Raw genomic sequence first — 23421 nt, 5'->3', positions numbered from 1 at the left:
ACAAAATCTTTTAAAATATGCTCACATGCTACTTTAAACAAAAGCATTTTTGAGAATTGTGTGAAATATACATGTGGTCATGTAGCAGGTAAAGAGTGTTTAATTGACCTCCATAGTGGTTTAGATTATCCTCTATGTAACTCCATGAATTCCAGAGAAGAAATCTGAAAATAAGGCAGGGTTTGTGTAGTGTTTCCAAGTCTAGCTCACTCTGTCACCAGGGAATTGATTTTCCATCCTCCTACCTCAAAAAGACAGTGGAATACACTGCTTTAAGTTAAACTCAGTATGACATTCATCTCTGGCTGTCAGTAATACAGAAAACAAACTAAAAAGGGTCTTTGGGACCCAATTCTCTATCATATAGGTTTTATTGTCAACAGACAAGCTGAAATTAAAAAGCATTTTCCTATCACTGTGACATTTATAATTCAGCAAAGTGAGCAATCAGATCAGAAATTAAAAGATAACAGAAACAGATTAAATTAGCAACATGTTCATATCATTAAGAGAAGTTACTGAAAATTTTACTTCTGATAATTTGATGGACTAGTTTGGACCAACTGCTGCCATTACCTAGTATACTACCCAATGCTAATAGCATACACTTATTCTAATCAACCAATGCCATCTGGCTACTGGAATGATTCAGGCTAAAGGAGAGTGTTCATTACAAGCAGGCACCAGGAGGAGTGGTGAGCTGGCACTGTGAGGCTCAGAGCCTCATCCAACCTCATGCCAGCCCCTTCCCCCAGCAAAGAGCCTGGCTTTGACTTCAGCGTTTGAACCTATCTTCAGAGAGCCTGAGCCAGTTACAGCTTTTCAGATCAACATCCTAGCCCCTGCACGATTTCAAGACTGGAATTAGGAGACTAGTTTGGGTCCAATTCTCAGAATAAATTGTAAAAAAGTATATGCATAGTTTAATATGCATAGTAAACCATGTGTATAGTTTACTTGTTTTATAACATAAACTAAGAAAAACGTTCAGGACTTCTTGACAAGCAACACTAAAATAATGATTTCTTAATTTTCCCATGCTGCAAATGGTATAGGCAAAGCAAAAGACATCTAAGCTATTATTATGTCACACTGAATGATAGCAAAGGACACTTCTGGCAAGCTGAACATAAAAGTCATCCTTCATTTCAGCAGACAAGCCCTGTTGCGTAAAGAAGATGGGCTATCTTAGCATAACACTAAAAATGAATTAAAATTGTACTTATTTTTCAGTATCAAGAATAAATTATGCCATCATAGAAACACAGCAGCTTATAATTTATAGTAATTTATACCCATAGCATCCAGACAGAAGATAAAAAAAAGCTTTTCTATACACATATACAGGGAAATGTCATTGCTGAATGCTCCCAGTTTGACTCGATTTATGGGAAAACACTATTATCTTCCAGGAGCTGTTATCTTGAAATATTAAAAAACAAACTGTTCAGGATAGCCATCTTGCCTTCATGGATAGTACAAGCTGTGAGACAGATCTAGTTTATAAGAAGAAGAAAAACGGGGGGGAGGTGGGTGGAAGAGAGGGAGGAGGGCAACAAAACCACTTTAGGCATTGACTTGTATTAGGGGAAAACCATAATCTGCATCATTCCAGAAAGTGTTACTCCTCAGATTGTAAATTCTTCCCAGGTAGCTATCGGGCAATGGGATAGGGAAGGGAGGAGGAAATTAGAAAAGAAGACTCCTTGTTAGAGGTCCACACTGGTTTCTTTATTAATAAAATACAGTGAAAACCAGGACATTAAATTTCTTTAATGTTTTTAAAGACTGTGAAAAATCATTGTCAAAAAAAGTGATATTATGCAAGTTTACTAAGAAAGAGGAGTAACAAAGTACATGTGGGTATGTACATATACATATATGTACACACAGACGGTATGATGTGGACCAACATTGCCTAAACCTATTTTTATGGCAAGAATCAAGTTTTCCTCACTGCTGAGGGAAGCAGAGAACTCTGAAAGAGAGAACTTTGTCAGGAGACATAGCAGTTTTCAGACCCTTAGGAATAACATGTTAGTATGGTGCATGTCATGGTCTGATGGTTACTTGCTAGGCTACAGTACCTGGAAGAGGTACTCTATACTTTGGAAGGTATAGGAGTGTTTAGCAATTACACATTTTCTTTCCCCTCCTTGGGTGGTCAACCTGTGAAGGAGACATTCCCTTACCTTCCCAGCCCCCCCCCCCCCCCCCCCCCTCATCAGACCATTTACAGCATCATTTCAGAGTTGTGAAGGTTTTGAATGGCCTTTGGGTACCCTTGAGACCTGTTTGCTGATTGTGACGGAGATCATCATGCTGGCACGCATACAGGGTACGTTTTACCCATGACCATTTTGTCTGATCTTGAAAGTTAAGCAGAGTCAGGCTTGGGTCTTGTCTAGGGTTAGACGACAATATAGGAGGACCAAGAGATTTTCCCTGAGGCTGGACAGTCATGAGTGGCAGGGTGTGTGGGATAGTATGGGCAAGTATCTAGGCCAGCGGGCCCCTCCAGTGGTTTGAAACTTCACCACTGAACAAGTGCAGAATCCAGAAAAATTAGTAAAACGCTTAAATGAGGTGTGTTGTCATTCTGGCCATACCAGAGGTGGACAAATCATGGCAATGTGCTGGGGCTTAGCCTGTGCTTACAGAGCCCTGTTCAACACTATCCAGCACCTTCAAAGGGAAAAAAATGTCTCTGGATATGATGGCAAAGCAGCAGACAACACAGCTACTCTAACTCTAAACACAGCAGCTACTTCAACTCCAAACACAGCAGCTATTCCAAGTCCAAATACAGCAGCTACAGCAGCTAGTGACAAGTACACCAGCTACTCAAACTCTGACTACAACAGACAATGCAGCTAATCCAGCTCCAAGCACAGCAGCTACACCAACCCCAGCAACAAGTACAGCAGCTACCCAAACCTCGACATATGATACTGAAGCCACTCTGACCACAGTGATAATCACTGCAGCTAAACCAGAGGACCAATTCATGTCAATATTGGTTGCCCTGTACGCAAGGGGAAAAGCAAAAAAAAAAGGCAAGAAAGATGAAGCAAGATGAAGATACAATGTACTCACCAGCTGAGAGAGCATCTGATCAGGAGTTATTATTACATAAATCAGAGGGAGAAGAAGAGGTGACTTCTCAACCCTGGACCTCAACAGAGCTACGGAATATGCAACCAGATTTTACCTGTCAACCAGGGAAGCACATCATCACCTGGTTGCTCCAATGCTGGGATAATGGTGCCAATGGTCACAAACTAGAAAGTAGGGAAGCCAAGCAGCTGGGATCACTTGCTAAGTAAGGGGGAATTGACAAAGCAACTGCAAAAGAGAAACAGTCCCTTAGCCTTCGGAGGCAACTCTTGGCAGCTGTGAAAGACAGGTTTCCATACAAGGATGATATTCTGAGTCGTTCGGCCAAGGGGACTACCTTAGAGAAAGGCATCCAGTCTCTGAGGGAATCAGCCATTGTAGAGATGATCTATCGCAGGCCAGATGCCAGGAAAGGGCCCATAGATCCAGGTGAAGTTGAATGTACAAGACCCATGTGTCAGAAATTTACACAGAATGCACCATCATCATATGCCCACTCATTGGCAGCAATAACCTGGTATGACATAATACCACCAACAGTGGCTGAAATGATTTGTCAACTCCAGGAGTTCGAAGACAATCTCACCCCTTCCATCATTTCAGCTGTGGAAAAACTCTCAGGAGTTCAAACAACTCCAGCTTCCAGTGTGTACAAACCCACATCTCAGCTATTAACAAAAGATGCCCCACTGCTCGAGAGAGAAGATATAGGAGGTATACACCATGGGCCACCCCCTGGTTTTACCTGTAGGGTCACGGAGAAGACATGATGAAGTGGGATGGAAAGCCTACGTCAGCTCTGGAGGAACGGGTGCGTGAATTGAAGAGGAGAAAAAAGGTCAAGGCTGATCAACCCATGAAAGCTGCAGCTTCGGTCTCTGGTGAGGAGGTTCCCAGATGGAGTAGAAGAGCTGATTTTACTCCAGCTCCTGTGCTAAAGAATCATCCCTGTCAACAAGATGTAAGTGACCAATGTGATGACTATTAGAGGGTCCCTGCCTCCAGACAGGTGGAGGTAGGGGACAATCAGGTTTACTGGCACATCAGTCTCATAAAAGTATAAGGCTCTTGTATATAGCAGGGCACAGTGTACACTGATGCCATCAAGCTGTCAAGGGGTGGAACCCATTTATATTTCTGGAGTGACAGGAGGATCCCAAGAGTTGACTGTACTGGAGGCTGAAATCAGCCTGACTGGAAGGAAATGGCAAAAGCACCCCGTTGTGACTGGTCCAGAGGCTCCACGAATTCCTTGGCATAGACTACCTCAGGGGAGGGTACTTAAAAGACCCAAAAGGGTACCAATGGGCTTTTAGTGTTGCTGCTTTGGAGACAGAGGAAATTGAGCAGCTGTCCACCTTGCCTGGTCTCTCAGAGGATCCTTCTGTTGTGGGGCTGCTGAAGGTCAAAGAACAAGTGCCAATCACAACCACAACAGTGCACCTGCAGCAATATCGCACCGAGACTCGCTAATTCCCATCCATAAGCTGATCCATAGACTGGAGAGCCAAGGACTGATCAGCAGGACCCGCTCACCCTTTAATAGCCCCATATGGCCAGTGAGAAAGTCTAATGGAGAGTGTAAACTAACAGTAGACTGTCATGGCCTGAATGAAGTCACACCACCATCGAGTGCTGCCATACCGGAAATGCTACAACTTCAGTATGAATTAAAGTCAAAGGCAGCCAAGTGGTATGCCACAATTGATATTGCCAATGCATTTTTCTCAATTCCTTTGGTAGCAGAGTGCAGGCCACAGTTCGGTTTTACTTGGAGGGGTGTCCAGTTCACTTGGAACCGACTGCCCCAGGGGTGGAAACACAGCCCTACCATCTGCCATGGACTGATTCAGACTGCACTGGAACAGGGGCAAGCTCCAGAACACCTGCAATACATTGATGACATTATTGTGTGGGGTGATACAGTGGAAGAAGTCTTTGAGAAAGGTAAGAAAACAATCAAAATCCTGCTGAAAGCTGGTTTTGCCATAAAATGGAGTAAGGTCAAGGGACCTGCCCAGGAGATTCGATTTTTGGGCATAAAATGGCAAGATGGACATAGACATCCCCACAGATGTGATCAACAAGATAACAGCAATGTTTCCACCAACTAATAAGAAAGAAACACAAACTTTCTTGGGTGTTGTGGGGTTCTGGAGAATGTACATCTCAAATTACAGTTTGATTGTAAGCCCTCTCTATCATGTGACCCGGAAGAAAAACGATTTTAAATGGGGCCCTGAGCAACAACAAGCCTTTGAGCAAATTGAACAATAGATAGTTCATGCAGTGGCCCTTGGACCAGTCTGGACCAGCCTAGATGTAAAAAATGTACTGTACACTGCAGCTGGGGAGAATGGTCCTACCTGGAGCCTCTGGCAGAAAACTCCAGGGGAGACTCGAGGTCGACCCCTCAGCTTTTGGAGTCAGGGATACAAAGGATCTGAGGCCAGCTATACCCCAATGGAGAAAGAGATACTGGCAGCCTATGAAGGGGTTCGAGCTGCTTTGGAAGTGATTGGCACTGAAGCACAGCTCCTCCTGGCACCCCGCTTGCCCGTGCTGGGCTAGATGTTCAAAGGCAGGGTCTCCTCTACACATCATGCAACCGATGCTACATGAAGTAAGTGTGCTGCACTGATTACACAACAAGCTTGAACAGGAAATTTCAGACGTCCAGGAACTGCAGAAGTCATCATGGACTGGCCAGAGGGCAAAGATTTTGGAATGTCACCAGAGGAGGAGGTGATGCGTGCTGAAGAGGCCCCACTGTATAATAAACTGTCAGCAAGTGAAAAGCAGTACGCCTTGTTTACTGATGGGTCTTGCTGTATAGCAGAAAAGCATCGGAGATGGAAGGCAGCTGTATGGAGTCCTTGATGGCAAGTTGCAGAAACTGCTGAAGGAGAGGGTGAATCGAGTCAGTTTGCCGAGGTGAAAGCCATCCAGCTGGCCCTGGACATTGCTGAACAAGAAAAGTGGCCAGTACTTTATCTCTATACTGACTCATGGATGGTGGCAAATGCCCTGTGCGGGTGGTTACAGCAATGGAAGCAGAGCAACTGGCAACGCAGAGGTAAACCCATCTGGGCTCCTGCACTGTGGCAAGATATTGCTGCCCAGGTGCAGAACCTGGTGGTGAAGGTACGCCATGTAGATGCTCATGTACCCAAGAGTCGGGCCACTGAATGGTACCAGCATTCAGAAACACAAATGCACCCCAGCTTGCAAACAGCAGCTGGGAAAACATGTGCCTTTGCAGAATGCCAACTGGTTGGTTTAAAACCACTGACTCATGTTAAAAAAACAGAAAAGGAAAGACAGGAGATTCAGATGTGACTGGGACAAGCCAATTTACTTCCTCACTAGCTTGGATTTTGTGATGATTTATCAGTTACAATTTTTGGCCTGATTTCTGGCCTTCACCCAAGCTAGAGGCATGTAAGCTATTTCAGACATAAAATTACTTTGCACTACAGGCAATTAGTGAAGCCAAGAGACCACCAGAGAGCTGCCTATGATGAATGTAATTGCTAGTGGGAAATCCTGGAGGGTTTCTGACCTTTTTGCTTTATAAATTTTTTTCCCCCTTCCTTTGGGAATATCCTGAAAAGATCACACAGCTGGGACAACATTGCTACCTTGCCTTAGAAAGAAATGATGAGGCAGTTTCGCCATTATGGAATTAATAGCTTTAGAGGCTAAAGAGTTTATGAAAAAGAACATTAAAATGATCTTAGTACCATTACATAGAAAATTGTTAGCAGCAGTCTATCCAAAGTAAAATCTAGAAGGCTTAATGTTCTTAAAAGAAAAATAAAAAATTAAAAGTTTGGAGAGGAGGAATCAGCAACATAGATTGTCAGAGCTCTGCGGAAACACAGACCAATGTGAGGCGAGGAGCACCAGCTGCATTGCAAGTAACACTGTTCAACACAGATAAAAATAACAGAACTGAAACAACTCCAATGAGTTTGTATAATTCATTTTCATATTTCTTTCCAAAAATGAAAAGGGAGGTTACTTAAGCCAAAATAGCATTGCAGCCATAGGGAAGACTGTACTGAAATCCCAGTTGCTCAACAGGACACCTCCACCCCCAGTATTCAATGAGCTAATCTGGGCATTGCCAGGAAGGAGGTTGGAATAGCTTGAATTCTACATCGGTGCTAAGGCTGCCTTGAATCCCTATTCAAAGCCTTCAGCAGCTTTTGAAGCTCACATTCTGCTTAATGGTGTGGCAGCTACATTACAAGCTACTTCAAGTTTAAAACAAGCTCCATTTCATGTACACAAACTGCAGCCACTGCACTTCCCAGTTCGATGCTGACAGATCCTTTAGAGAGCTTTGTATTTTTTTAGTGTGTAGAGAGCTGCTCTGAGGTTACATCTCCTACACAGAATGCAGGATTAACTTACTAAGAGTAGAGATCCTCACTTGGCATAAAGAGAAACTGATAAAAACAAGTGTTAAGACAAAAAAAATAGCATCAAAGTCTAACAGGAAATGTAATAAAACTCCTTGGGTAACCACAACGAATGCTCCGAGCTTCACTGGAGCTTGTCATCAGATAAAGAGATAAATATGTATTCACATAATCATTATACCTTCACTGATAGATAATACTTTACTCCAGCTGACTGTTACACAGAAGGTATTTCAACATCCTCCTGTAAACCTCAATAAAAAGAGCACCAAATGGAAGGTTTAATTTTTCATCATTGTATGAACACTCTGATTCCCGCAGGAATGCTCCCTGCAAAGGCAGGTGGATTGTGCAGTCAGAGAAATGCAGCAGACCTATGCCTTGTAATGAAATCAAACAGCTCACTAAATCTAATATACACTCTAGCTGAAATTTGAGCTTCAAAAGCAACAGCCCAGAACTTCAGAGATTAAACCTTGCAGAAAAGCACTGATAGTACTGTTAGATGTACTATTTTAGTGTCATTCTTGCCTCACAGGAAAAGTTTCTTCTGAAAGATATAGCCAAGCTGTGTGGGCTTGATACTGCCATTAAATCTTGTAACTGCACTATTTTACTGCATGCTTAACAATGCTGAAAAATTGAAAATTAGGTTTTCTTTTCTAAAAGGTAAGGAGACTTTCACATAAGCTGGATTTAATTTTTTTGCTTGTGGTTTTTGGTTTGTGCTGTTTGTTTTTTTTTTTTTGTTTGTTTGTTTGTTTGGGTTTTGTATTTTTTTTTAATTACTGTTCAAAGATCTTTTCCTTAAAAAGAAAGGCTGCAACTATTAAAGTAGCATAAGGGACAACAATTTTTTAATATGGGAAACAGAATACATATCTCCATGTAGGGCTCTTTCATGGGAATAGGCCTACCACACCAGATATGATGTGAGAACTATAGGAGACCCAGGCTCTTCAAGGTCTGAAGCTAGAAGCTAGAAGAGATTACCGCGAGGCATACTAAATGGCACTCAACATCAATAGTCAATGAACTGACTCAACCCCCTTCAATATTCAAAAATATTTACTCTATGCCTTGCTAGTGTACATAACTTCAAAGAGTACAGTTTATGTTAAGGTAGAATTCTGGAAGAACTTCTGTAGGGAGAAAGGCTTCTTCCCCTAAAACACCCTCAACCTGGCATGAGGTTTTGCCACCTCAGGAGGTGTACCTCGCAAGCTTTCATCAAAATTAAAACCACATGGGAAACTGTGACACTGCCAACCTTCAAGAGAAACCTCAAGAAACCTAATAAAAAAGAATAATCCTTACTAAGGCTTGTATTACATTATTCATCATGCCTTTGTCTTCATCTTTTCATTTTTTACTTCTTGCTGCGTATGGAATTATGAAAATAAAGCACAAATTCTCATCTCTCTCTCAGTTCCTCTTCAGTCCATATACACATATGTGCTGCTGCACATTATGCTCCAGAAGCCAGGGGAAGCTCTTGATTTCCAGGAGTAACCGAAGGTGGTTGAACAACCATGGTGTTTGTTCAAGTTTATATATACTTGATTATAGCAAACCAGTTCCAACCAAACCTGTCAGAGTTCCAGCAGGATCACAGACTAAAAGTGGCACTAGTAAGCTTTTTTCACAGACAAATGAACTCAAAATGCCATTGTCACTCAACTGTATGTTATATTTCACTTGCAGAAATAACATGAGAAAGTTGGAGGACATACCACTACCCTTAACATTGTGTTTCCCAGAATTCAGTGCATATATCTGAATACAAACAAACAATTCCACCACTCCTATTATATCTTAATACTGCTTAAAAATATATACAAAATCTCAGTTCTCGTATTATCAATTAGCAAACTGCTCTAGGAAGTGCTTATTCTTTAGAGTCTGATATTGATGAATATACTTGATTTTATGTTTCCCACACTTTACCACTTGAATCAAGTGCTATAACATTCTCTTTCTCCACGCATACTTGGGTATTTTCCTCTCAATTCTCTCTAATAAATGGACAGTACTATGTATCATATTCAAAACCAAACTCAAATGTCTGTCCATCTTTGGGAGACTCTTCTCAGTGACAGAAGCAGTTATAAGAATAGACATTACTATTCTTGAACATACCATAAAATACGTATCACAGGAAGGAATAAAAGGTTTGTCTTCCATTTCCTACCATAATTTTGATTTAGTATTAAAATTAGATATCCTTTCAGTATTTTTCATATTGTCTGCCAGACAGCAGTACACATCAGCTATTCCCCATCCTCCCTCACTGTACTACTTTATTAATGTGAAGTGAAGGTCTCCTGCCCTCTTTCATAATTTCTAATTACCTTTAGCAATATTATAAGAAATGTCCATTAGCATAAAGATTATTTTTGGCATGAAAGGACACATTTTATGGCTATCAATCTTTCTCCAGACTGAAAATTATATGTTTTGCCACCTCTGAGTTTTTTTCTTATAACTTTTAAAAGGTAGTATTCCATGTAAAGAGAGTTTCACTATATTCAGTTTTATTTTTATTCCATTAAGTTTCAATTTAAAGTTGAAGCTTGCTGTCATATATAATGACTGACAGAAATCTTTAAAAGGATAATTTCATCTTCCCCTTATGTTTAGCAATGGTGTTTAGAGTTTGGTCTGTCATGCTGTGAAACTTGCTTGGCTCTGCAATCTGCAAATGCAATTTGAAGTACCAGAAAACATCTGTGTGAGCATCAGGCAGAAACTTGAAAAGGCTTATCCTTTGACAATACAACTACGGAGTAAGTGGCTTATAAACACTAGCCCTCCTTGTAGGAAGAAATAACTAGCTAGTTGTCTATTACAGTTCACATATTCTTCAATGTTTAATGGTAAACCTGCATGTGCAAATATGAGATCATTCACAGAGGCACTATAAAGCACACAGGCTTATATTACACATTCAAAGGTAAATTCAAAAAAGCAGTCATTCTTGTTCTACGTGTTTGCACAAAGTTAGGAAATGTTGCCTAATTTGAAAATACAGAAAGGCTTTTAGTACATGAGAAGCACAGAAGGAGGTCAGAAATTGCTGGTGTGCTGCTCCTAGCAATGTAGAATAAATTAATTCTTCCTCCAACCTTACTTGTCCTACCCAGAAATTGCTCTGGTCTAATGACTCCCTTGGTGTCTGCCCAGTGGATTCTCCCTTCCTGCAACAGAAGTGCTGAAACTGTACATCAAGAGAAGGCAGAGGTTTAGTTTTCCTGACTTGCTGTCAGTGCAGCAGAACAGGCACAAGGCAGGAAATGAGATTCCCTCTTTGAAGCACTTTACTAGTTTCCTTTTCTTTCCTGATCTTCCCTTGCCCAAAAGAAGAGCAAGGAAGGAAATAAAGCATCATTTCATCCTTGGATTTCCTCTAAGAGCAGTTACCAGCTGTTCCTTGTGTTGACACATGCTGAAAAATCTATTTTATATGAAAGAAAATCTCCTGGATTTCTATCATCTTTCTCAGAATGAAAGGCTAAGACTACAGGAAATATTTGCTAAAAGTTTTGAAACAGAAAGAAGCAGTAGCTCAGCAGAATAAATCATCAAATTGTTGCTATTCTGTATATTGTTTAAAAAAAACCTGCTTCAGCTCCCTGAAGGCATTTAACAGTGGACACAGTTTACCAGCTACTGAGCATGTAAAATTGTTTACTTAAAAATGTCTCTTGGAACTTTTACACAATTTGTTCCTCTCCCACCAAACTTCATACAAAACCCACTCTATTCCACCAAGAAATTAGCTCAGAGGTAATCTCAGGTAATCTGCAAAGGTTTTTGTTCTCTGCATGCTATAAATTTTCTTCTTTCTTTCCAAAGCCACGATTGCCTTTTATTCCTAAGGTCTATTGCTTCTTATAATCAGCATCTGATTAAGAACACCCTATTAAAAAACCCTAAAAGTACACAAAGACAAATAAAAAACCAGCAGATTTTTCAGGTAGCACTGTAATTCCTGAAGATTGGGCCTAAAGGTATAATTTCTTTTGAAGCTATATATTAATTCAGAATATATACACCTGTTTTTATCTCACTTTTCTTGGAATTAAAGACAATCTTCTATCTACTCCCAAAACTCACTCTTGAATCACTTCAGTTTTGTCTTGAAAAGCAATCAACATGGCCATTTGCACACAAAACTCTATGAACATTTTGGCAATATGGCCTGCAAAACCCAAAAACTTTAATGATTTTACAGAGTACGGTATTGTTAGGCATGAAAGCATGCATGTGCCCTAAACACAGAGCTATATGACCTTAGTGATTGATCTGTTTAACAGTCTTTTAACAATGAAAGCAAAAACACAACAAAGCCAATGTACAGGGTTCCACAAAAAATGTTGTTTTTTAACATTTTGTAGGACTTGAAAGAGTCCTACAAAATTCTATAGTAATCTATTAATTTTTAGAGGATAGATAAAAAAAAAAACAAATAATAACTTAACAAAGGCTTATCATTCCATATGGAACCCTGTAAAATTTATTTCAAAGGAGATGGGAAGACTTTTTTGGAGTTTTCTTTCAACTGGCACCTATTGTGGTTAAAGGAAACACTTGAACTGACCTTTTATATATCAGATGATCACTGAAAAATATGGATATTACATAAACTTTTATGCATACATAGAGCAAGAGGTCAGTGATGCATAGTAGCAGAAATGTATTATGAATTAATTCACTTCTAGATAGAGGAAAACATTGGTATCTATCTTGCACTGTTCACAAAATATTCACAAACATTCACAACATCTAGGAGCATTCATAGGCAGGGGGAGGAGACAAAGGAATGTTTAAAGCACAGACGACAAACGTAGATCAAGAACAGCATCATCCATACACACTGGAAGTACAAGTGAAAGCCACTGCCATTCATGAAAATCATTGTGAACTTACCTCTGCAAACATCTATCTTCTGAAATTGTTTTTGCTTGAGAAAGTCTTAAAAATGCATTAAATCATGTGAATGTCTATTGTAGTTATAGGTAAAGATTGATTTTGTAAATAGAATTAACCTGTGCTAACTTGTACTGAACCACTTCTGTGCTATAATCAATCAAATGACAACAGCAAAACCAAAGCTTTTTACTTTTCACAGCCAAGGATATTTTCATGGTCTTAGTCAAAGGAAAAACAACTGCAATAGGCAGACTTTCAAACTAAAACTGATGACTACACTATTCCCTGTTAGTATGTGAAATAATGGAGCTATAAACATAGCACATTGGTGCTGCACAGAGACACAGAAGCTTCTTGCATTTACAGAGGCCTCTTACGTGAAAACTCTCTCAAGATGCTGAGCTCCCTAGCTCTCAAAACATAAATCAGGTCTTCATTGTTTTTTTTTTTGTAAAAAACAAAATAAAAATTGTGGGGATGAAAGAAATGTTTAGCAGAAGAGAAGCTAAATGCAAATTGAAGTTGCCAGATTGACTTCATCTGTTTCATGGCCTATATATCATGAGCAATCTGCAACTGAGTTCCTGTGTGCTGGACTCAAGTAGAAAATGGAGATTCAGGCATCCACATTAAAACCTGCTAGTCATTATTTGATTGCTTATGCTGTAAGACCATGATATGAAGCAAACTAGTATTTGGAGAAAATGGCAGATTTCAGATTTGTTGTTTTCAGTGAAAATTAAGAAATATTGGAATGAATCCACATGAAAATCAGAAAAATACATAAATTACAGTTTGTGCTTGAGTTTACTTAAAAATTTAGCCCAGTTTTCATTTATGTCATTGTTTTAATTTCAGCTGTACTTAGTCAATCATGGTGTGAAAATAAACACTGTGCTTCAGTACAAGCAGTGTCTTCATTGGGATCCAGAAGTACACACTTCCCTCTCCTAACTACCAGGGTTACAAGCTATCAATATGCTCTACTGGGCAGAAACAAAGCTTCCTAAACAAAGCTCTGCTTTAAAACCCAACGCAGGAAGAAAAAACCCACACCTTCTTTTAAGTTAATTCTCACAATCTCACCACCAACACCCATCCTACAGAATAAATCCTGTATGATATATAATTATAAACACGTCATAATTTCCCTTTTATTCACTCCTTCTAAGATTCTTTTTTTCCTTCAAAACAGGTGAGTCAACTTGTTACCATAGTGGGGATGAACAAGAAGAGCCCAAATGATGTCACAGGCCAAACCATACTTAAAGGACAACTTGAGAATTTCAGCTGACAGTATATGAATACTTTATGTTATTACTCCAAAAGCTGTCCGGAACAATGGCTACCCCAAACCTTTGCCTTCTTGCTTTCTCTTGTGATTGGATCCCAGTCTTACAACAGGAGACAGTATTAAAGTGAAAAAACAAACAAACAAAAAAAGCCCTAGTTCTTTGTATGCTGAAGTGATAAAACTTTTAACATTAACAGTACTTGGGGCAGCAGACCAGAGGCCCAGCCCTGACACGATGCAATGCTGCCTTGTCAAAAAAAACAAGAAAACCCAAACAAACAGAACAAAACAACCAACCAACCAAGCAAGCAGAGTTAAGAAAGCTAAAAAGCTCATTTCCCAGGTCTTATTTCTGGAGTTCATGAAAAATGCTTGCTAAATCATATGCACGCAAACAACAGCAAGACAGACGACAAGAAGATCCAGAAACAAGAAATAAAGCACATTTGCTCTTCAAAACAAGGGAGAAGGTGTTAATCTTAGTGAAATAAGATTCTTGCAGCACTGGCAAAATTACTGTCAAGATAAATTACTTGCTTCAGCAATACCAAACACAGAAGCAGACCTGTCAGGCTGACAGACTAGCACAAAGAACGGCCCTTTCAGTGAAGCATTTCTACTGTGCACATTTAGTTCATATTTCACGTCTTTCCTCCTATTCCTATTTCTGTGTCTTTGCTTCATGCCCTCTTGTATGTGCAGCTACATTCCAGATCACGGCAAGAAATTACAATTTAAGTTTAAAACCGAGATGGATGCAATAATGGGTTTTTTTTGGTGTGACTTGCACAGAATGCCTTCCTGAATGACACACATGAATAGAGCTATCACTGCTCTATTTTGAACACTGCACTTCCCAAAAAGAAGATATGAGTGAAAAATTAGTTTATGACTATATAAATTTTGATTATTCTGACACATTGAAGCAGCTCCAGAAGAACAGATATTTCAGTTCCCAGCATGCCAAAAAGGCTCATTTTTACCTTTACTACATAGAAAGCAGAATGAAGTTCTAAATTTTAACCATGGCACAGACAAAACAAAATGACATTTTTTAAGATAAAATTCAACACAAAAAATCATATATTCTTGATGACTAACTATATACCTACATATAGCCTGGTCCTACTACACAAACAAATGTGAACAATGCATGGAATTTGAAGACCTGGGGTGATTCTGCCACCATCCTATGTTTTCAGAGTGCCTTCTCTCAGCCATGATGGAAATATATTTCGTAAGACACTCTATTAAACTAACAAAATCTCAGTTCCTCCAAGTTTGCCTGAGGATAAGATGGAAACTTAGCATTTGCACAACTCATTTTTTTTTTTGTTATCTTTAAATGCTGTTAAGATAATAAAAAATGATTTGTAAGACCCCCTACAGCATTCAGATGGAAACATCAATACCATTAACTAATTATATATAATAAATATAATGTATAATACAATGTACATGATATGACTATCAAAATAAGAATATGTACTAGATAATTAATATCAAAATAATAACCTCACCAAGACCAGGTTGGATGAAGCCTTGGGTGATATGGTTTAGTGTGAGGTGTCCCTGCCCATGGCAGGGGGGTTGGAACTAGATGATCTTGAGGTCCTTTCCAATCCTAACTATTCTATGATTCTGTGATAATATCATCAATGCTAATTCTAATACTAGTGTACTATTATATACTAATTCTTCCTAATTCTAGCTAATTAAATTGCATGTAATGCAAGTCCTAAAGTGACTAGAATACCAGAAAATAGTTCATCCAAATAATACATACTACCTAATTATATTTCCAGAAAAGCTGATATATAAATAGCAAACAATTATATGTTGATCCAACTTTCCTAATAAACTGATCAAGAAGCTGCCAAAACATGACAGAACCATGAGCTAAACACAAAGATACTAAAGTTATGGGGAAAAAACGCAATTATATTGGTATATAAACAAGCCAAAACTCAGATATTGTGTTGTATAAGCAAATTACATAAATGGTAAAATAGAGCCTACAGAACTGCAAGACAAAATACACTTATGAAGTGCATTGACAAAACACAATGGCAATCAACAAGAAAGAAACACAACTAAGAAGGATTTAATCATCAAGTCAAAAGAAAGATATAGAAGTTCATATTCATTAGAAAAAATCAGTTGTGAAAGAACAGTCCAATGACATGTAATAATACAGGGTACAAAAGATCAGTATCTAAAATCTAAGAAACACAGATTTTAAGAAGACTTTCCATTTCAAATCATATTACAGGTTTGTAGTATGATTTCAGGTTACAGCAGCAAATTCAATGCCACCAAACAGTAGCTAGAAACTGGACTTATTTTTGAAAGAGTAGCTTTGAAAGAGATCTTTAATGAGAAAAAGAACTAATTATCATATACTTATGATAGTTGACTGATTTTACAAAGGTCATTATGATTAGCACTATTTTTATCCTGACTTATCTTAAACTTTACCTTGAGTGTTCAGTTGGAGTACTCCAAAAGAACTAACAGCCTTTTAAATGTCAACGTAGCCTACACAAAACAAGTATAAAGTTCTCCCTTCTGGTGAGGCAAATCAGGAGAGGTCCCAAACGAGTGGGACCAAATAGTTGATAAGTCCGATTTGCTTAGATGCTGAGTGGTTATTTTTAATCTATTAAAGAAAAAATCCATAACCTAGAAAAGATTCTAGATTATTTTTAATCTATAAAAAGTTATTATTTAATCTATAAAACAGACACACTAAACTGTCTCTCTCTACATGCACCGTGTAGTGTTATTTTGAAAGCAATCATTGATCCACAGCAATGACAATGAGAAACTAAGTATCAAGTAGGCTAGGAATACAAATTTGAGACACCATCTGATCCAGAGCTGCATCACAAAGTGTAGGCAGAAGAATAGTGGGGTAGAGGACTGGAGATCAAAAGAAAAGCTCATTCCTATAGTAAAAGGAGTAACATAAACACTACTTGCTTTCTCTATGCAATTGCCAGAATAGCAGCAAAGGTCTTACGCAGGTAAGACAGGCTGACACGGCTATACACTCGAGATTCAAGCACTTATTTCATCACTGATCTAAATTTATAATGTAGCTTAAATCAAAAGTGAAGAACTATTTTTGGAAGAGATGTTGCATGGGATGGCAAGTAATAGAAACTTAGTCTTTCATTCTAGCTCTATCCTGCTTAAAAGAGGTGAGTTATCAAACCATATTCTTGCTTAGCTGCTTTATGACATGGCAGGCAGCTTCAGTTATTTCTGCACATATCTTTGTTCCTATTAAGATTACCTTCACACAGATTTGACATAAGAACGGTTGATAAAAAGAGAATCCCTCTTTCAAGCTTGTAAATAAGGATATTGCTTTTACCTGACAACTTCCCAAAATTATTTACTGAGTCCAGGAGTGAAAACAGAGGAGAGTTTTCAGTTTAAATCAATATTAAAAAAAAAAAAAATCCTAGGCATGAGCTAACTTTGCATTTTGAATTCATGAGCTCTTAATCATATGGACAATTACTGTCTCTGTAAAGGAAACTCACTGTGAATGTGAAAACCTAAGGAGAAATTAAGATAAATAGAGCAGCTTTCTGAGAAGGCACCAAGTACCAGCTGGATTAAAAGAACCTATGTTATTTCACACCCAGCTGAGGCTCTGACCAAAGGTAGAGAACTGCTGTATTTATATTAGTTAGGTATATAAAGGAAAGATATACAGATCACTGAATGTAAGCAATATTTCTTTATATACACCACTTCTTCATAAAAAATACATGTGCCTACCTATCGGCTCTGGACAATTACAAAACCAGGTGGAGGGTACGTCCCTGATGTTTAGTTTCTAAATCCTTTAAAAAAAACAATCCATGTCCTTTTCTGAAGAAAACACACATAATGAATTGAAGTGGAGCCAGACTGCACAACATTAGCACTATTACTTCGGCAAAAATCATAAATTTATGTAAGCATGTTATATCAACAGCTTTCTTTTCTTTCTTCCACTAGGGAAATGATCAGCACTGTTCTGATATTGGGCTACAAAGTAATGGTATGCATTGTGCAGAGAAAACATTAAACAAATCTGCAGCATAAAGCTATGCCGAGGTCCATGATGTGAAGTGTGAGAATTTCTCCTGTGACTACACTAGCACTTGTTTCCTAAATTCTGGCTGATAAAGGGCAAAGGATAATTAATTAAGAGATTAAATTTAAATTCTGCCAAATCATCTACATGATCACATACAAACACAAATACTGAAATGGGTACCTACATGCATGGTTGGCACTCTGCTACCTGAATACTAGATGTACATTTTTACCTATTACATTTTTATTCTTTTTCAGCCAGTTAGGGCAACAGTTGCATACCATCAGTTTTACTGCTTTATCTATCTAAACCTATCTATTTAAGTGCTTTATCTTTATCTAACAAGTCACTTTTCCATGTCAGAAAATCTCTGAAACCTATCATGAAGAAGAAAAAATCTTAATACAGCAGGAATACAGGACAGTGAAACTTCAGAGGTGGAGAAACTGTTTGTTTAATCTACTGGACTTCAAGGCAGTGACACCAGATATAAACCTTATACTAAACACTCCTTCGTAAGTTACAAAGCCATTTGAAAAGTTGGTATTTTCATATCTAAAACCCCAGTGAATTTGCAGCAAACTCAACTGCTGTGCAGCTTGGGTGTTGTGCACTCATCTTGATCCCACTCCTATTTCTAATCGGTTTTGTTAAAAGAAATGGATAACTCATTGCAAAATTTATTAGATCTGGCAGTATTATTTGTTTTCTTATCACAAACTCTCCCGTCTACCTTCTGCATTAAATGTGTCATTTGGCTCAAAATTACTCATGAGCTCTAACAACGGAGTATAATCAGATCCTTCTACAGACTTGTACATTCCGGATTTCTTCCATTTCTTGCTCATTATTTTGCAATGGACTTTTCAGTATTTGCAGATTTATCAGAAAATGTAATTGGTGTGATCAGCTCCACAGCCAAGGAGTGCCAGGTGGGACTTACCTGACTGGCCTGCAGCAATTGATCAAACCCATGGAAGTACTAAATGGGAAAATGGTTTTAGTTTTGTGGCTGTTATAATTTATCGTCTTCAGGCACAAGTTAATTGTAGCCAATTGCACAAAACTGCTGATGTTGGGACATTATATATTCATTGCTATTTTTAACACTTCTATGCAAGGTGCTGTTAAGACTTGGCTTTTGAGGAGGCTGGGGCAGCATGCTATGCAAATCTGTGCTGACCTGGAGCATGTCACACTGCTATATGAAAATATTCCATTGAGGCAACCACAGAAGTAAGAAAGAAGTTAATCCCTTGGCTTCTGAATACATGAAGTAGACATGTAAATCAATACTAATCTCTAGCTGTGGAAGGATGATTTTTCATGTTGATCTGGTTTCAGTAAGGCTGCAGTACATAGACATGCGTAGTTTATAAAAATTAAGCCATCAGAACAAATGGAACATATATGGAGCAGAGAAATATTTTTTTAGCATTAAAAAATAAGTGTATTGAGAGTGGTAATCTCAAAGTGTGGCTCAAAAATACTCTGAATGTGGCCTGCAAACAAACTTTATTTTGACTGAAGGCAATGGCATGGCCTGATAACTGAGTTGGATTTTTTCAGTTCTTTATGTTGAGCTGAGATTAGTGTGACTTCTGAAGACCCCAGGGTTGTGTGCCAGTCCCAGCCTGTAACCTCACACTTGTTAAGTAGTCATGGAGTGTTAGCAAATGAACACACTCTCAGGAGCACCTGTTATGAAGTATGAAGATCCTGAAAAGCAAAGGAATCCACAGTTTGTTTGCTACTATTAAATACCTAATAATGAATAATTTCAGTATAGAATATATTTGCTGCCAAAAAGAACATCTGATTATATCCACTGGCTCCCAATATTCTCTGGTACCCTGAGATATTCTACTAGAAAACACACAAGCAGTGTGACAATAGGATGTTCTGCTCTCTCTTTGCAAGCAGCTGGGCAAGGGCATAGCAGTGTGTATTTCCAAGTGAAAAAGAAATTAAATTCAATAAAGTTAAATACTATTACTAAACCTAGTACATTTTTATTTTTAATTATTTTAATTTATGGGTGTCAACACACCATGAAATGAAGGAATTACCAATTTCTAGCACGAAATACTTGATAAAAGGGACCGCATTAAATGCAGAGCTGTTGAATAAATCAGTAATGCTAGAGTGGTTAATTACAAAGTTACTTAAAGGAAGAAAACCTGCAGTATTTTACACAATATTAAACTTGCAATAGCTTCCTAAGTGGCTAACAGAAGATATTAGTAAACACAATACATTTCATAGTGAACTACTAAAAATGCTTTAATATCTTTAAAAACCATAGTTTAAGGCCAATTCCATACTGCTTAGCAATCAGGCTCCAAAATACAGAAAACAACATGTAGCTTTCTCTTAGTACTTTCCATTAGCCGATTGCAAGCACAGCATAAAAGTAGACTCTATAATTATGCATATTTTACTGATGAGGTGAAAGATGCATGGGGAGAAGTAATGTAGTCAGTGATATCCGACAGGCTAATTGCAGAGTGAGTGGTCTCACTTTGTTCCACAAGTCTCAGGCAACTGTCATGGCCACTGCCATTTTTTTGAGTGTAATCTAAAAACACTGTATTGGACACATTAAGTTTTAATGACAGCCACAGACAGCTGCAATTTCCCACAGTAAAATAAATGATTAATTAGTAAAACACAGTATGCAATATATGTCCAGAATGACTTACCCCTATTGCTAATTGTAGTAATTAGCTTCAATTTCTAAAGCTCCACAGCCTGCATGGTGTTTTGCAGAGCTGTGAAAAAAGCATGGCCATGCACTGAATAATTTATGTTCCAAATTACACAAACATACAGGCAACGTATCTTAATCGTCTAGATTAGCAACCAGTAAGGTCACTTCTAATAGCCTCATAAAAATATCTGAAAGCAGAATTATGTAGTTGATAACCTACATATTTCATAAAGAATACAAGGGAAATATGACCTGTAGAAATAAGCCTAAATGTGGGTAAGATTTTGATTTTACTGGGACATTCATATGAATATTTAAAGTTTGAACAAAACCCCATTACACCACTGACTAAATGGATTCCTTCCTAAAATAGTTGTATTTTTTCCACTATGTTTATTTCAGCACAAAGACCCTTTTTTTTTTTGCCAGGCACAATACCAAAACCATACAAGTTTTCCTCATATGTCTTTGCCTAAAATGTTCCACCAATGATTTCCACAAAGGCAAAGCCGTTAAATGTCCTCTCAATTAGCCAGCCTTCAACATTGCCTCAGTAAGCTATAACTCAAACCATAAAAAAGTTAATGGATGGAAATAATTTCAGTCTCATCTGGAAGAGTACAGGAAAGCCCATATATTGTTTGGGAAAGAGGCATTATATATTCATTATTGTTGATAGCAATAAGTGAGGAAGAAGCTGCAGTCTAAATTTTAGAAGCTCATTGACTATAAGCAATCAATTAGCGGCCACAAATGTAATAAAAATAGAAAGCACGGCACATGGGGGAGGAAAGATGACACAGATTATGAGCTTAAGACTGACTCAGAGCAGAAAGGCCTGTCTGAAGTCAGAAAGTGAAAAATTAATTTCTTAGGAGATTGCAAACCTGCCCTCAACAACTCAACTCCTGACTTCGTTTTTTATTATTATTCTTTTTTATTTTGTTTGCTTGGTTTTTTTTCCTTTTTTGTTTTTGAATGAGAGCAGTTATTACTGAGAAAAAGGTCAACATCAAGCAGACAAAAAAAACCAAACCGTTCAATAAACATAAGTGAGATGGAGAGAAAAGGAAGCCCAAGAACTACTCGCAAATCACAGACAAGTTACATGACAACTTGTGTTGTCTCATGTGGTGAAGTGACTTTCATCAAGCTGCCTGTGTTGCTAATCTCTGGTAAAGTTTTTCATAAAACTTTGCAACCCCTAAGCCTTGATTATTCCATTTATTGCACATTTATCCGTTAGGAATGGCATATCTAACAGAAAAAGCTGCCAAATAGAGTGAGACATACTTTTTGGATTGATTTCTAGTGGATCACTGAGTTTGCCCATGTGCCAGGATCCCCCAGACTCTCTTCATCTTTGTTCAATGAGATTCTCAAAACATTAGGGAACAACCTGCCTTATGAGACTGGCATGGCCAAAGCTATAAAGAATTATTAGTAAACAGTTTCAAGGCTTTTTTGCTAAAAGTGAACTGGTAATTGATTCTCTTATTTGAATGATCCTTCATTAGTCTTACTAAATACCTTACCTAATAACATTCTCAATCTTGCAAGTTACAGCCATGTCTTCTATTTCCCTTTTCCCGATAAGACTAATAACAAGCTAAACTCACAGCTATATAACTTTGCAGCACAGTATAGAATATATTGTATGAACTTTTTCCATTTAGATTCTTCTATTACAAGCAAGTGCAATAATAAAAAGAAGTATATTTTACTAGCTAGTATTACATTTTGGAAGATCATAATTAAATTATTCCTTAGAAGCAGTGCTCAGTGCTTAAATAGAAGGATTATACTGAATAACAGGGCTAGTATTTTAACTCAATTAACATGTTATTTTTCAATAAAGAGGTGTAGACAACGGTAATTTTTTCTTCTACGGGTAACATCAGCTATGAAACTGAAATACTGCAGCTTTTTTCCTGATAACTCATGTGTAATTTTTCCCCTTGTAGACTGTATGCTCTGTATATTTTTAAACTGTGTGAAAATATGTGACGTGTTATTTTAATAATTCTACATATTTAATACTGTTATAGCCAAACAATATTTCACTTCCATACCGTATAAACCTGCCACAGCCTATGTTCCACTACGTCTAAAAATATGTGAACATTCCATGGTAAGGAAAGTGGGTTTCTTTTATATCTTTTAATTCAGTACTGTTGTGAGTTTGATTTATAATATTGATATGGGCAGATGTGATTTTTGGATGAAGAAATTAAATCTAGTTACAATGGAAGCAGGGTACCTTCTCCATGGAAACTGCCTGTCAAATATGCTTAGATGACTTATTTATCACAGTCTTCAACACAATATATCAATTTGATAGAATTATATTTTCCTGGAATCTTCGCTAATAATTTAAAGGTGACATAAATGTATAAAAGTCAGGATTTCTAAGGATAATCAAGTTGTGTCATTCCAATATAAATTTGTAATATATTTCAAGGTCATCTCTTTGGTTGTTCAAACTAGCTACTTATAGTCTTTTAAATCCTATTCTGGTTTTGGAATAATTCGTAAAATTTTTTATTCTTTATAAATTTATATTCTTTATAAAGAATATATTGTTTGTGCATATTTTGCTCTTACTGCTCTTTCACTTTCCTGCAATTACACCACAGCTGCTGCCCACTGTACAGTGGATGGGTTTGATAACTCCTTATGGAGATATGGAAACTGGGTAGTTTAGCATGACCTTGAAAAATAATTTTCTGTTTCAAGAATTAGTATATGTACTTATATCAGTATAACTGGAAGACTGCACTACATGTCAGCTATTTCTCAGGTCTACTAAAAAGTACAGTCCTATGTATCTCTACATATCTTTTCA

The 23421-nt window shown here is 37.9% G+C and overlaps 1 protein-coding gene across 2 annotated transcripts in view; it reads right to left on the bottom strand.

The window, feature by feature from the left end:
• CCSER1 (coiled-coil serine rich protein 1) overlaps positions 1 to 23421 on the bottom strand; it is a 446682-nt gene that overhangs the window by 133505 nt on the left and 289756 nt on the right. The window contains exon 8 of one of the 2 annotated variants that reach the window (XM_034065047.1): positions 19480 to 19585. The exons of the other annotated variant lie outside the window; for it this stretch is intronic. Within the exon in view, the coding sequence (XP_033920938.1) occupies positions 19568 to 19585 (18 nt within the window). The 3' untranslated portion in view covers positions 19480 to 19567. Of the gene's footprint in view, positions 1 to 19479; positions 19586 to 23421 lie in introns of those variants that run through there. 2 annotated transcript variants of the gene reach the window in all.

Source organism: Melopsittacus undulatus, chromosome 7 (genome assembly GCF_012275295.1).
Source record: "Melopsittacus undulatus isolate bMelUnd1 chromosome 7, bMelUnd1.mat.Z, whole genome shotgun sequence".
Classification (NCBI taxonomy): Eukaryota; Metazoa; Chordata; class Aves; order Psittaciformes; family Psittaculidae; genus Melopsittacus; species Melopsittacus undulatus.
The sequence above is the reverse complement of the archived record's forward strand: the minus strand, read 5'-3'. Positions and strand labels throughout refer to the sequence as shown.